The sequence below is a fragment of the Amblyomma mixtum genome, chromosome 3 (assembly GCF_055824585.1).
Source record: "Amblyomma mixtum isolate Tamu chromosome 3, ASM5582458v1, whole genome shotgun sequence".
Classification (NCBI taxonomy): Eukaryota; Metazoa; Arthropoda; class Arachnida; order Ixodida; family Ixodidae; genus Amblyomma; species Amblyomma mixtum.
In genome coordinates, this window is record NC_143014.1 from 225,537,472 (window position 1) to 225,552,542 (window position 15,071).

At 51.4% G+C, this 15,071-nt stretch overlaps 1 protein-coding gene and 1 pseudogene across 5 annotated transcripts in view; both read left to right on the forward strand.

Annotated features, from left to right (window-relative positions):
• Positions 1–15,071, forward strand: part of LOC149353873 (uncharacterized) — a 95,351-nt pseudogene that overhangs the window by 50,331 nt on the left and 29,949 nt on the right. The window lies entirely within an intron of this gene.
• Positions 1–15,071, forward strand: part of LOC149353876 (uncharacterized) — a 30,573-nt gene that overhangs the window by 13,905 nt on the left and 1,597 nt on the right. The window contains exons 3-4 of one of the 4 annotated variants that reach the window (XM_089582915.1): positions 8,212–8,757; positions 10,666–11,015. In XM_089582915.1, the coding sequence (XP_089439041.1) occupies positions 10,678–11,015 (338 nt within the window). In that variant the 5' untranslated portion in view covers positions 8,212–8,757; positions 10,666–10,677. Of the gene's footprint in view, positions 1–4,917; positions 5,232–8,211; positions 9,134–10,665; positions 11,016–15,071 lie in introns of those variants that run through there. The other 3 variants (XM_089582916.1, XR_016291119.1, XR_016291118.1) reach the window with 3 other exon arrangements.

Below are 15,071 nucleotides of genomic sequence, written 5' to 3' on the forward strand. Positions count from 1 at the left end.
TACTTCCTAGTGTGATTGGGGCAGACTCTATTGTTCCGACCGTTATCACTGCTGTTCTGTTAGTGAGGAAGGATCGGATGTAGTTGTACGTCCTTTCTCCGGGGTTGATTTCTGACAAGTTTGTCAAAATGGCTTTGTGGGTGACGTTGTCGAAAGCTTTAACAAGGTCTAAACCCAATATTGCTTTCGTTCCTGTTCCCTCGTCAGCTTCAATTATGTCCTTGTTAAGCTGCAAGAGTATGTCCTGGGTAGATAGTTGGGCCCTGAATCCTAACATTGTTTCAGGTAGGAGGTTCATGTCCTCCGCATAGTTTTGGAGCCTATTGAGGATGATATGCTCCATGAGTTTGCCTAGGCATGATGTTAATGAAATTGGGCGTAGATTCTCAGTGCTGAGTTTCTTACCCCCTTTAGGAATAAAAGTGATTTTCGCGTGTTTCCACTCTGGTGGTATGTTGCCTGCATGCCAGTATTTGTTCATAAGGTCTGTAAGCGCCGCGATCGACGTTGCGTCTAAGTTACTGAGAGTCTTATTTGTTACTTTGTCTGGTCCTGCCGCAGGTGTTGTCCGCAGTTTTCCAATTGCGTACCAGACCTCTGCGTCTGTGATGTCTGCGTTTAAATTTGGATTAGGAGTCCCCCGGTAGTCTGGTTTTGTGGTACCATCATCCGTGTTTAGATAACGTTCTGCTAGCTCTTTGATTAGGTCTTCAGTTGTACCCTCATATTTATGTATGAGTATGTACAGTTGACTTTGTTGCACGGGACGTGTTTGTTCTGGGTCGAGCAGGTGTCTTAGAAGATGCCATGTCTTCTTATTTCCGAGCTGTCCATTGACGCTTTCACATATTTGGTTTCATTGTTGTGTTTGGAGAGTAAGTGTATGTTCCTCGATTCGCCTCTCGATGTCAGCGATCTTTTTGCGTAGTCGCTTGTTGTGTTTTTGCTTCTTCCAGCGTTTTTGGAGGCCTTTTTGTGCCTGCCACTGGTGTAACAGTTTTGAGTCTGCAATCTGCTCCTCCTTCTCAACTGGCACCACAACGCTAGTGGAGCTGACATCCTCATTCAGGGAGATAACCCAGTCGCTAAGGTTAGAGATCTCCTTTGGAGCTGTCTTGTCGCGAAGTTGCCTGAACTTGTCCCAATCCGTGGTTCGTATTTCTTTTGCTTTGTTTTTAAGTTTTGTCGTGGGGAAGGTGATGCTAAGGATGAAGTGATCACTACCAAGGTTTTGCCCGGTGTTGACCCACTTTGCGTCCTTGACATTTTTAGAGAGGGATAAGTCTGGAGATGTGTCTACACATACACTGTTACCCATGCGTGTGTGGTCACTCGGGTTGTTTAGCGTTGTGAGCCCTAGTGACTGTATGATTTGCCAGAACAGGTTCCCTTTCGGAGTTGCTTTGGTATATCCCCATGCTGGGTGTTGAGCGTTGAAGTCTCCCACAATTATTAGTTGAGCCCTAGCAGCCAGCCTTACTGTGTTTATCAATGTAAGGAGATAGCGCCACCCAGCGGCGTTCGTGAGGAGAAGAAGACAAAGCACGAGGAGCGCGTGCGGAGGGGAACGCCGGGACATGTAGAAGAGGATTACGTGGCAGAGAAGAGAAGAGCGCGGTGGGCGACGGACGTGGACGAGTTCTGCTGGCTCCCCGAGTTCCGGGCTTGGGCCTCAGCCGCAGACGTCCGGGCCACCAGACCTGGATATCCATCGTCGAGACCTCAACCAGCAGGCCCAGGCGCCACTCTTCTCCGTCCATCCGTCAGCTGCTCCACACAGGCCGCCTCTGGCGCCTACGTGACTTTTCCGGGATACCAGACCTGGGAACCGTGCTGGGAGCCCACAGACGCCGACGCTGCGGTAGCGTTGCATCAACATTGGAACGCCCAGAGACTCCTTGACTGCCCGACACCCAGCCAGTCCTCCCCGCTCGAATAAGAGACAAGTAGTGTGACTTTCCTCTTTGACTTTCTTTTTTCTGCATTTTTCGTAAGCACTTTGTTCTGTTCCCCCGTGTGTTTTTCCCGTGTGTTGCTGCCTTGCTCTCTTGTTCCTTTCCTTTTCTTCGCTCTCATACTGAAATTGGTTTCCTTTCCGATAAAAGCCGCCTCGTTTATTGTTTGTACTTTTGTGTTTGTTTAAAATAAGACCTGCAATCTCTCAGATCCTCACAAATTTGGCGTCCACTACGACAGGACGTGGTCGGTTTTTATTTATTTGCCTGTTGTGTTAATTTAGGAACAATATGAGCGCTTCAGATTTGGTTGCTTTAGGCGAGCGCATGGGCTTGTGCGGCGCGGAGTTACGAGCGTGGGTGGAGGACGAGCTTCGTAAGGCACGGGAAGAGAGAGCCGCTGAGCGTGAAGCTGCGAAGCAGAAGCTGGAGTTAGAGGCACGGAATTTGGAGTTAGAGGCACGGAATTTAGAGACGGAGCGTGAAGCTGCGAAGCAGAAATTGGATTTAGAGGCACGGAATTTAGAGACGGAGCGAGAGGCTGCGAAGGAACGCTTGGAGTTAGAGGCGCAGAACTTGCAGCTACACATAAGGCTCAAGGAGGGTGGCGCAAATCCTCCGAGTGACCGTGGAGAGCGTAGCGTCTCATCGACCAGCTCCATTAACCCGCACAGCCTCATACCACAGTTCAATGAAGCGCGGGATGACCTCGATGCCTACTTAAAGAGGTTTGAGCATGTGGCCACAGGGCAGGGTTGGCCAAAAGAAAAGTGGGCAACGGCTTTGAGCTTGTGCCTTGGCGGCGAGGCACTTAGGGTCTTCGGTCGGCTCTCGCCTGAGGATTCCGTGGATTATGACAAAGCGAAGCTTGCCTTTCTTCAGAGGTTTAGGTTCACCGCGGAAGGGTACCGAGAGAAGTTTCGCCAGAGCAAGCCCCAGGATGGAGAAACGGCCTCGCAATATGCTGCCAGGTTGTTTAGTTTCTTTGACCGTTGGGTCGAGATGCGGGGAGAAGGCCGCACTTTTGAGGTGGTTCGCGAGATGGTCGTGAGCGAGCAATTTCTGAACAACTGTCATTCTCGTTTAGCCCTTTTCTTACGTGAGCGGGAGGGCAAGACAGTTTCCAAGCTGGCGGAGGCTGCCGATCATTTTCTCGAAGCACAGCGGCAAAATAACTTGTTGTTCTTTAAAGAGAAGGGTGAGCACACGATAGTTAAAGCCAAGGACGAGGTTTCACGTCCACAGTCTCGCCTTCGGTGTTTTCTTAGTGACAAGACTGGGCACAAGGCGTCGGATTGTCGGACAAAGCCGAAGCAATTGTATTGCACCTGGTGCCGCGAGGTAGGACATGATGCCCAGTCATGCAAAGCTAAGAGACCAGGAGATCGTGAGGAGTCCGCCTGTTGCATGACACCTCGATATTCACATCCCGATAACCCTGCAGAGGTAACGCGCGTAGAGGGCCAGTTGGGGGAGATGGTCTGTCCTTCCAACCCGGTGGAAACTGCTATGCCCGTGGCGCACGGTGAGGTGTTCGGCCAGCCTGGTTCGCTATTACGGGATACGGGCAGCACCGGCATTGTTGTGCGTGAGTCCCTTGTACCGGCAGCGGCGCTTACAGGGAAACAGGCTACATTATTCTTGGCCAATGGGACCCGTGTAGAAGTTCCGGAAGCGGAGGTGGTGATTTCCTCACCATACTTTTCGGGTAAGGCCATCGCGCGGTGCTTGTCTACACCCCTGTACGACATCATAATAGGCAATGTCCCTGGCGCTAAACCCTCATTCTCGGTTGACCCGCCAGTTCTAACTGATCAGGCAGTTTCCCTTGCCATGACGAGTTCGGTCGATGTTCCTTCCCTTACGGTGACAGCAAAGATTTCAGAGAGTAGTAAAAGCCCCACTCTGAACACACTCCACTTGTCACGGCCGGAGTTTCGCCTCAAACAGGAAGAAGACCCGACCTTAGAGGTGTGTCGCAGGAAGTTGGGGCAAATATTTCGTGGCAAGGGACAGGCCGCCCACTCTTTTGATACAGATGACGGTGTTCTTTTCCGGACGTACCAAGTGTGTCCCGGCCAAGTCGTTGAGCAAGCGGTGGTACCGAAGGGCTTACGCACGCAAGTCCTTAAGTTGGCGCATAAGAGTGCATTATCCGGCCATCAAGGAATACGGAAAACAATAGCAAGGGTGCTCAGTGAGTTTTACTGGCCCGGTGTACAGGCTGACGTTAAGAGTTATGTCAGATCGTGTGCTAAGTGTCAACCGACTGTGTCAAAGAAAAGGGAGAACAAAGTAAATGACGCCGTTGTTCCATCGGTGCCGGCGGACAACGGCCGGCACAGAGTGTATAACATCGTAGGACGGGGACATTTAAAACCATGGTGGAGACCGAGGTCGGTTTGGAGAAACCGGTTTCCCAAAGGAAAACGGAAGTACTAGTTGAAAGAGTTCTCGCGACGGTGAAGTGGTTTGATGTGAAGAATGGAATACTGAAGAATGTAGCCCACACCTGTTCTTGTTGGCATTATCTGTGTTCATGTTTGTTTTTGAGTGTCAGCTACCTAATTTGTATGCCTTCCGTGTTTCTTCGCCCTTCTATGGACGCTTCACGTTGACTTTCCATGTGCTCTCTGTGCTGTGTGTGCGAATGTCTGTGAACGCTTCGAACATTGACGACCGTCGTATTGTGTGTGGTGTGTAGTGTGCGCGCTGTGGTGCGGTGTTCTGTGTTGCGATCGTCGAACGCGTCTGGTGTCGCTCTCCTGAAGTTGAGTTCTTTCCCTTGGAAAAAACTTCCGAAGAGGGGGCCTTCTGTAAGGAGATAGCGCCACCCAGCGGCGTTCGTGAGGAGAAGAAGACAAAGCACGAGGAGCGCGTGCGGAGGGGAACGCCGGGACAGGTAGAAGAGGATTACGTGGTAGAGAAGAGAAGAGCGCGGTGGGCGACGGACGTGGACGAGTTCTGCTGGCTCCCCGAGTTCCGGGCTTGGGCCTGAGCCGCAGACGTCCGGGCCACCAGACCTGGATATCCATCGTCGAGACCTCAACCACCAGGCCCAGGCGCCACTCTTCTCCGTCCATCCGTCAGCTGCTCCACACAGGCCGCCTCTGGCGCCTACGTGACTTTTCCGGGATACCAGACCTGGGAACCGTGCTGGGAGCCCACAGACGCCGACACTGCGGTAGCGTTGCATCAACATTGGAACGCCCAGAGACTCCTTGACTGCCCGACACCCAGCCAGTCCTCCCCGCTCGTTGCTCGAATAAGAGACAAGTAGTGTGACCTTCCTCTTTGACTTTCTTTTTTCTGCATTTTTCGTAAGCACTTTGTTCTGTTCCCCCGTGTGTTTTTCCCGTGTGTTGCTGCCTTGCTCTCTTGTTCCTTTCCTTTTCTTCGCTCTCATACTGAAATTGGTTTCCTTTCCGATAAAAGCCGCCTCGTTTATTGTTTGTACTTTTGTGTTTGTTTAAAATAAGACCTGCAATCTCTCAGATCCTCACAATCAACAAGTGTGGGAGTCCATTGCCTTTGTTTCTGGGCGGGTTGTATCTGAAGAGATTTGAGTCTCCTTTTTGCCTTGGTACTATTTCAAGTAGGGTGTAATCTTCTTCCGAATCATTTATAAAATGTTGAATTGCGGTGATATTTCTACGCACCAGAGTGGCTGTGAAGGAGCCGGCTGCGTTACTAGTATCATAATGAGGTGGCAGATATGCTTTATAGCCTGGCAGTGTAGCCCTGCCGCTAGCTTCTTGCAATGCAATCACGTCTGGGGTTGGAACAGACGGTGCTTGTTGGATGTGGAGCTGCAAGTGGGCCCGCTTGCGGCGGAAGCCTCTGCAGTTCCATTGCCAAATTTCAAATTTTTGGCGTGGTGCCATGTTGGGTTATAGATGGTTGTGGCATCGTGGACAGATCCAAGATGGGGGGTAGGCGGGCCTCGATAGTTGTAAGCCTATCCATTATTTGCTGCATGCAGGTGGCTATTTGGGATACCTGTCCCTCTAGTGTTGCAAAGCGAATATCTATCTCTGCAAATTTGGTAGTAACGAGGCCTTGGAAGGTTGCTTGTTCTGTTGATATAGCGCTAGTTCTCTCTGACAGAGTATTGATGTCTGCCCTGAGTTTGGTAGGCGCTTTCGATGGCTGCGGGGTGTCGGCTTCCGAAGCCTCGGCCTTTCTTTTGGATTCCTCGCCTTCTTTTGTAGGAAGCGGTCTTTTAGTTGCTATTCTGGCGTCTAGGTCCGTCGCGTTATGGGCCGAAGACTGGGACGCGGTGGAGGGAGTGTGGCAAATAGCGTCTGTTTCCATCGCATTATTGGTCGAAGCCTGGGACGCGGTGGGTGGCATTCTAGCCGCAGTGGCATTCTGTACCTGATGCACTTGTAACAGGCGTTTAATGTCTGCCAACTCTTTTTTAAGGCTGGCAATTTCTCTGTCTCGGGATTGTAGTTGGATCTGAAACGCCTTCTCTCGAGCGTCAATAGATTGGGAGGCCTCTGCTGGCCAGCTCACCTTTTTATTGGAGCGGCTATCGCTGCGTCCGCGGCTCGTGCTTCTCTTGTCATTCCCTGCAGGGTTCCCCAGGGGCGGGAAGGAGCTGGAGTTGTTCCGGCTGTGGCTTCCTCCTTTTCCGGTAGCACCCTGTTCCTTCTTCCTGGGCCTAGACTGGTGTCCGTGTAGTGATGAGTCGTTGTCCCCTTGCTTGGGTGCCTGGTTGCCATGGGGCGTTCCTTGTTTGTTCTTGTTGATCAGCCGGAATTTGCAGTTCCGGCTGCCTGTGTTGTGGCCCCCGTTGCAGACGATGCATACGGGTTGGCAGGTTGGCTGTTCTCCCTCAGGTGGAGGCGAGTGATTTTCTCTGCACCGGCGGCAAAGGTTCGTTGTAGGTTTGTAGCAGACATCGGCCCGGTGTCCTACCCTCCTGCAGTTGTAGCATACTTCATGTTGCTCCCTGAAGGGGTGGACCCGAAAGACGCCGCACTGATAGATTACTTGGCTGGGTAGCTTCTTTCCAAAAAAGGTGATTTGTATTGTTCTGGATTGTCCGATCCTTCGGGCATCCACAACTTCTATTCCTTCGTATCTGTTTACGAAGCCTTGGCGAACCTCTTCGGGCGAGTCTCCCGCGTAGGCGTTGTAAATGACCCCTTTTACAGAGTCTTCGGGCGCCGCCACGTACGACGTCACGTTGTAGGTTTGACCTTGGAGGTTCAGTTTTTCAATCTTGGCGTATGCAGTCGCCCGTTGACGATCGGGCGTGCATAGCGTGAAGGTGTTGGCCATATTGACTCTGATAATGTCTTCATTCTTTACCGTATCATACGGCAGCCTGGCCACCTCGCAGGTGCAGAAGAGTAGTAGTCCGGGCGCAAAGTCCCTCAGATTCCAACCTTGTGGTCGGCAGACGATTTTGTAGTCATCGGTCGGTAAGCACGGGAGAAGGGCTTTCTTGCTGAGTGCAAGTAGCTTTTTCCCGTTCTTTCGCGATGGAAAATTGGAATTAGACTTGCCTTGGCCGTGCCCCTGCGCAGGCTCGTCGTCGGTTGATGCGGGCCCTTTATTCTTCAGGCCTCGTTGTCGGTCGCGGTACCGAAGAATGGTTTCCCATTTTCCGTCCTCGAGCTCCGACGCTGATATTTTCTCGCCTTCCACGGCGTACTCCATCTTTGCAGGTCCCTGGGAGCTCAGTTCCCGGCGGAGAGGTGACGAGCTAGGTCGAGCTCGAAGTTTTGGTTTCGCGCATAGATGGCGGTGTTTGAATTCGGATGCTGTGCCTACGTTGTTCCCGCACGCGATGTCTGCTAAACCGCCGATATGCCGAGGGGCAGTAAAGAAGAGGAAGCGAGCAGAGATAAGTATATAGATTAGAATGTTTCTCCTTTTAGTTATTATACCCGATCTCCAAAAGTTACTGAAAGAAGCGACCGGCAACGAAAACAATTGATACTAATAGAGGCAGTCGTGTTGATTCGACGCAGGAGAAAGAATGTTGTCTATCAGTAACGTTCGGTAGGCATCATAACTGGCGTTGCTTGGTGAGACGTGCGATATGCATCAACGTGTTAGAGCGTATAAATGGCTTAAAAATTCTATCGAATATGCTTCGTGCGGCAGTACTTTAGTTGTCGTGGCGCGGCACATTCCTATTCTCATTAGGATGTTCCAGGTAGCTGCGGTTGTAAAACTCTGCGGGGACCCTGGGGTGTGCCCCGAATTCCTCTTGCAATAATGTTTTTTTCTCTCTCTGCAGGCCGGGAAGATTGGTCGGTTCCGCAGGCCTGCTGCGCGGTGGTGGCGGCGGATCGTAGTGCGCAGGGCCTGTTGAGACCATGGGTTCAGGCCTTTCTGGACGTTTGAGCGTGTGGGCCTGCAACTCCGAAGACACGACGTGGGACGCTGTGATGTCATTAGCAGGGTTGTTCTTTCTACACATGGACAGATGGATGCACAACCTGCTCAGTCTGCACTGGTGTCCAGGGTTGAGCGGGCACCGCACAATGGGGTCTCGTTCTGTGGTTGGAAACGTGGCCATATCCGAGTTCGGTCAAGAGATGACACTGGCAACACAGGAGATGATACAGCACCGATGATGACACGGTGAACGAGATGACACGGCGAACTACACTTCAAACACTCCACAAGTGTGGCAGCAGCTTACGATGTGCACCTGGCGAAACAACAGAAGCTGGTAGAGCAACCGGTAGAGCGGCAGAGCAGTCGCGCTGGTTCCGGGGCTCCGGCTAGCGACTGCTGCGCCGCCTAGAGAGCTTCGGTTGTACCAGTGGGTGTATGCTCAGTATGTTGTGTTTCAGTATGTTGTGTTTCAGTATGTTGTGTTTCACTATGTTGTGTTTGGATTTCTTAACAGCACTTAAGGCTGATCTATAGGAATTGCGCGCAGGCTATAAGGACCTTATTTTGCCTTCTTACTGACGTCTAGCTGTTGAGAACTCCTTTTGTGTTGTTTTCACGGGTGATGTTTTAGAACAAAAACACGCAGCGCACAACCGCATTTTTTTATGTTGCTTGGAACATAGTGCATGAGCTTCACCAAAACTTATTTCTTGTTGCTTACTGCAATATGGCGCATTTTATAAACAATATCATTCAGTATTCTTTCAGTGCAATTACCAATATAAACAAGAGAAAAAATAAACATTTTCATGAAACCACTTCATCTTATTGTGTGCAACTGAGAAAAGTGGAAAACCGACTCATTAACAGCAAAATATTGTGAAAAGAACAGCTCTGATCACATTATTCCAATACTGATCAGCTAATTCAGCCGTGCTTAGGTCCCTCGAGAAGCTTGGCGGCATTTAATTCCAGTAAAAAGGTTGCGATCCGCGACTTTATTACCTTTGTATGCACGGCATGGTTAGAAATGGCATATTAAAATAATCCGCTGCACTAAAGACGATGTGGTTGATCATTTTAACAACAAGCAAATCAGAATCGAAAGCATTGCTATAGAAACCGAAACAGAGCTAAAGCACGCGTCTAAAATCTACGTAGGATGAAATCAACGGTCTCGTCAGACGCTCGGGGCACTGGCGGCAGTGCAGCATCTCGGCTGCAGGGACCTTACGGGAGTGTCCGCTCTTTGTTGTTGTTGCTGCCAATATCTTTCTCGGTGCGCATTCTTCTACTTTGCTACTAATTCCTCCTCTTCTTATTTCTCCAATCTCGCTTCGAAAATTCGAGCTTTGTGCTACTGCAGAAACCGGTGGAGCCCCTCGGAACGGTAACCAGGGACCTGAAAGCATCTCTGCCTTCCCGAGGCCTTTCCCCTCCGCTTTACCAGAGCATCCAGGAAAAACTGCATTCTTTCGAGCAGTTCTTCTTTGTTCATCTCTGTCCTGATCATTCTGGAAACCACGCATGATTTCCATCCTAACCTATTCACCTTCCACTATGACCAGTCAGAAACCCGCGGACGTGACGGACTCCCACGATTCGCGATTGTAGGCGTGAAATCCATGCCGGCCCTGGAATTAATCGCGCGCTCAAAGCCTCCGAAATATTCCCCGATATCTCTCCTTGTGCACGCGCCGAACGAATGGAAAGGAAGAGAAAAAAATGGCTGAGGCTTAGCTAAGGTTAAGCCTAGTCAGATGCGAAGCATATTGATGGCTAGGCTTGGTAAAGTTCCTCGCTTTGTTCTTGAGTTGTTGGAGAACGTTGTCGCCGAGCCGCATATTGAGCACGCCGCTTAGCCAGACGTTCATCCCGTTCAAATCAGCCCTGCTTCTAGGCGGCATCCCAACACCTGACCGCCTCGTAAGTGCCCGGAGAGCGAGGCAAGCTGAGCTTTATACCGCTGCTTTAGCGTCACGTGGTCAGCTGCAGCGCCTCTGATGTGGAGCCTCCACCGCCGCGGCCGACCGCGCGAGCCGGCAGCCCATCTCTCCTCTGCTGTGACGTCATGTTGTCACGTGGTCAGCCGCCGCGCCTCTGATGTGGAGCCTCCACCGCCGCGGCCGACGGCGCGAGCCGGCAGCCCATCTCTCCTCTGCTGTGACGTCATGTTGTCACGTGGTGTCACGTGGTCACGCTAAAGGTCAATGGTAGTTCCACCGCCGCGCTCGACGGGCTGTAGTGTAGCTCTATTAATATGCTTCGCATAAAAACTCTCGTGGTCTTCGTTCTCGCGTCTTCTGCTCGAGTGGCGCGAGACATGAAATGGGCGCCATCTTTTCTTCAGAACCATTCTTTTATGGTGCATCGCCAATCAATGTGCGTCCACTACGCCCGTCCCGACTCGTCTGCTGTTCAGCTCCATCAGAATGGTCCCGGACTCCAACACGCGATGGCGAACGATCTCGGTCAAGGAGCTCAGTGCTGCCATGAGAGCTGCCGTAACATCACAGCCCTTTCCATACGGCCACCTAGGCGGCCACTGGTCGCCGTGCTCGTCGCCTCCGTCCGACGCCTCAGCTGCAGCATTGGAGCAGGACCCGTTGGTGCCTACAACCAGCTGCGCGGTCAAGGCGAGGAGGCGCTTGAGCTCCCAGCCGGTGACTGTCGTCAGCCGTCCGCACGGCGCCCTACCCGGTGAGTTTGCTCCTAAGCCTCCTACTCTGCTGAGTTGTTTTAATGCACTTGCTGCATTTTCCTCTAACCTGCTTCCCCGAGCCATGCCAGTGTTGAGACGGTTCAGCCTGTAGATATGCAGGAACCACAAGCCGCAGTTCAGAAGTAGACTGGTGGTATTCCATTGCGAGAAGCATTACGGTGCAACACACAGGTATGTTTTCACGACTAGGGCTTGGAACCGACTCCTCGCTACTCGTAAGCTTTTTCAGGACAGAGTGACACGGGTGTAGCATGTCTTGCGTAAAGAGGACAAGCTAGCTGCATGCTGTTAAGTCTGATGACGGCTTTATGATTGTAAGCTGCCACCTGGATTTCAAGAAAAAGTTGGCGTTCACGCGTAACAAGTGGAAGGAAAAAAATTACAGGCTGTTTACCACTGCGGTAATGTTACCATCAGTGACAGCTGGGCTCAGGGTAAACGCACATATAGTTTAATAACGCGTGGTAGGGAGGCCTTTTGCGAGCTTGTTCGAGTAGCCAGGTGCAGTTATCAGTCATGTGGTGTGGTGGTGAAGGTGGGGAGCTGTGTAGGGCGGAAGGTAGGATGCATCGGCACCTCACGCATCGTCAGGACTGATCCCTAGGGGTGTTCTGCTGGACAGACACTGTGAAGGAGGAGGAAAACGGGGCTGAGGACGGAGGGGGAGGCCGCAGGTGTCTACTGTTGCGTTCGCACCTATCAGTGACCAGCATTCTGTCCCATCAGCGTGGTACTATGCGATGAGGCATACGTGTCGTCATCTCAAGCTCGTTTGTGACAACAAGAACGACGCCGCATGAGCGGAGCCGTAGGCCTCACAGCTAGCTCGGCTCGAAAAAATTGATTTGAAACTGCCCAGTTTCAAACGGCGATGCTAAAACCCAGATGGCATAAAAAATGATGCAATGCCCTCGCAATTCGCCACTCCAGATCATTCCTCGCCAACTAGCGGATAGAGCGAAAGACCGCCGCACCAAGTCGTACGTGATGAAACGCGCTATTCTTAGCCTGAGTCGCTTTGGGACGTTAAACCCCATAAAACGAAACCTAACTTTATCGTTACTCATTTGGTGTGAAACATTGACCTCTCCACTCTTAGAGATGCCATCGTGTGAAGACGAAAAAAAAACGAATTAGGAAACGTCGACACTGTTTCGTTCGATTTTGTGTGCCTTTTTGCTTTAAAATCCTCACAATGCAAACTCGTTGAATTGCTAAGAAACTAGGCGATCGTCTCCGGGGACGGGCAAAGATAAAAACCCTGAGCACAAGAAAAACTTTGACCTCGGCTATGGCAGTTTTCTGACCATGGCTACCCTTACTCCTTCCCTGTGGTCAGGCGGACGAATTTTCCGGAGCCCTTCACTACGGCATCCCTCAAAGCCTGAGCTCCTTTGGGACGTTAAACCCCTATAAACCTTCAACCACACATTTACCTTGTAAGCAGTATTTTACTGCCGCATAGTGCTGTCATCTTGGTTTTCTTTTGTAGGCGCAGCGTCATTGACAAGTGAACTCGTCATAGGGCACCGTGTGTTATCTGTAGTTGCTTTTAGGGTGCTCGAATTCATGCTTGTCCACAATGAGTAATAGCCGTGAGACTTACATTTCAGTGCGAGCAAAGCTGCGGCGCTACCTTGCTGAGTGCAGCCAGACGTCACAGTGACGCCACATGCAGAAGAGAAGATATTGAATACTATTTCGAAGCCTGTCCGGCCGTTCACTCACCCCCCCCCCCCCCCCCCCCCCCCCCCTTCACCGCAAACTTCTTTTAAAGGGCCACTGCCCAGGGTCCGGACATTTTTGAAAAACAAGCCCACTGCATAGATGAGGCATCGAAGATAACCTCTGCAAAATACTAGAGCCATGCGCGCCCCGAAAAGCTGCGAAAATTCAAATCAAAGCCCGCTCGTTCTTTCCTTCCTTCAAAAACGGGCCCGGCCCACTACTCTGAACCCCGTTGACGTCATGGGGGGTTACTTTCGCTGAAGGCACTCCATTGGTGCATCGTTCTGACTGACGGGAGAAGATTGGGCGTAGCCTTGGCGTCGCGTCGTCTGCACAACTCTTTCCGCAGCGCCTTCTGTTCTGGCTCATGCCTACAAACCCGCATGAAGGAACAAAAAAAAAACTGCGGAGGGAGCGTGCGGCGACAGCCTTGAACCCTTGCCATAAAAAGTAAAAAATAGTAAAACTGAGGGAGTTGGTTCGCCCCCCCCCTCCGCCCGCCGTGATCACCTCACGAGACGCTCTGCGTACGCGCTCCCTTCTCAGATTTTTTTCTTCTATGCAAGCCCCCCAAAACAAGGTTTTAATTACTAGTGCAGCAGAGCCTTTCCCTCGCTCGCCCACTTGACCGCTTCGCACACACACCGCTTATCTTTCGTGCATCTTGCGTACGCCTTGATTCCAATGAATGACATATGCTTTGGAGCGGAGAAAAGACACAAACACACAGAACACAAACACGCATGGAGAAAAGCAAACGGGCGGTTGCCGGGTCCGCGCTTCGCCGTGTGTTTCGAAGACAACCGACTTCCGCCCCTTCGCTCGTGAAACGGTGGGGAGGCCTAAAAGAAAATGAAAAGGTGGCTCGTTAACTGGGAATGGCAAACAGATGTATGAAAGGATGCGCTCGCTAACAAGTCTAGGTGGTCGAGCCGATCGCGCCTCTCGATCGTTCAGTGTGCGGAGAAAATGCAAAAACCAAGAAAAGATTTCTATTGAAGGCGGGGCCATGACGTCGCCCTGTGACGCACTCCACAGACACCACGCCTCCGGCTTACACCGGAGAAGGAAGGGGTGATTTTGCCTTGCCGAGCCTACTCGACGAGGAGCGGGAGAGAAAAATTTCGAGGAGGAAATGGAAGGAGAGGAGGCTCGCTCAAAGTGAGGTAGAGAGTGTCTGCTGCCCGCGGGTGGGCAGGGGCCCTTTAAGGAGCAAGCCTTACTTGCCCCATTGAGAGAAGACCCTCCTCTTTGTACGTGCGCACGCGCCCGCCAGGGTGAGTTCATGTCTGTTCGCGCGAGGTGGCACAAACCCAACAATCGCAGTCAAGGAGTCCAGGGAGTCAGGGAGCGCAGCGCAGCGCCACTGCACCAGGAGGGCTATGAGGACTCCCGACCTTACGACACATCCGAATGCAACTTGGTGCGACAGCTTGTGGGGAGGGGGGCGCGGGCCGTGGTTGAGCTGCGACTGCCTTCGCGAAGCCAGCACGTATAGATATGATGGGGTGGGGCTGCGTTGCGGCGGCGGCTACCTAGGAAAATATAGACGTAAAACTGCCAGCTGCCAAGAACACCTCAACGCTCCCACGCTTTATGTTTTGGCGCTGCCTCCCCTTCTCAACTTCTCCGTACTCACGCAGTTCGGAAATATTCATTTTTCACAAACTGCGAATCGGTATGCAGTGGTAGATTGGTAATTGTAAATTATCTCGTGCGGAAACGACTCCTCAATACGTTGTCAGTATAAAACTATAGGTATCATCTGTTCTACTCAGCACCTAGAGATTGAAAGACGACGTGGCTAGGCACCCACAGAAGACGACAAGAGTGGTTTAGTATTCTAGGAGTTAAATTGTGGTTTAAGGCACTGGAACTTTTCAGACATCCCACCCACTTCATTGCTCCTCGTGCCATTATTTCATGCTGGCTTAAAGCGACAATCGCAGAAATACATCCGTGTAGCAATCAAACGGTTCAGAAAAGCCTATAGCCAAGATTTATCTATGCCTACTCAGTTTGGCATAAGCATTAAAGCCACTTGCCCATAGCAGGGAGTAAGTTTTTCCTAGAGATGCACGCACCATTCACGGAGGAGCCAGTGTGTAGTAGTCTCAGTACATCGGGATCCTTGAAAAGGAACTTTAACTTGGCAAAGATCTGTTGCTCCTCGTACTGCTGACAGGGCGAAAATTTCAGCATGCTTATCTGTGTAGTTCCTTATTGCTGTCGGAATGAACTCTCGACTCAGTTCCGTGAGTTCACACCGCAAGTTATAGACTTTGAAGCACGGCAGTAAGCGAAGG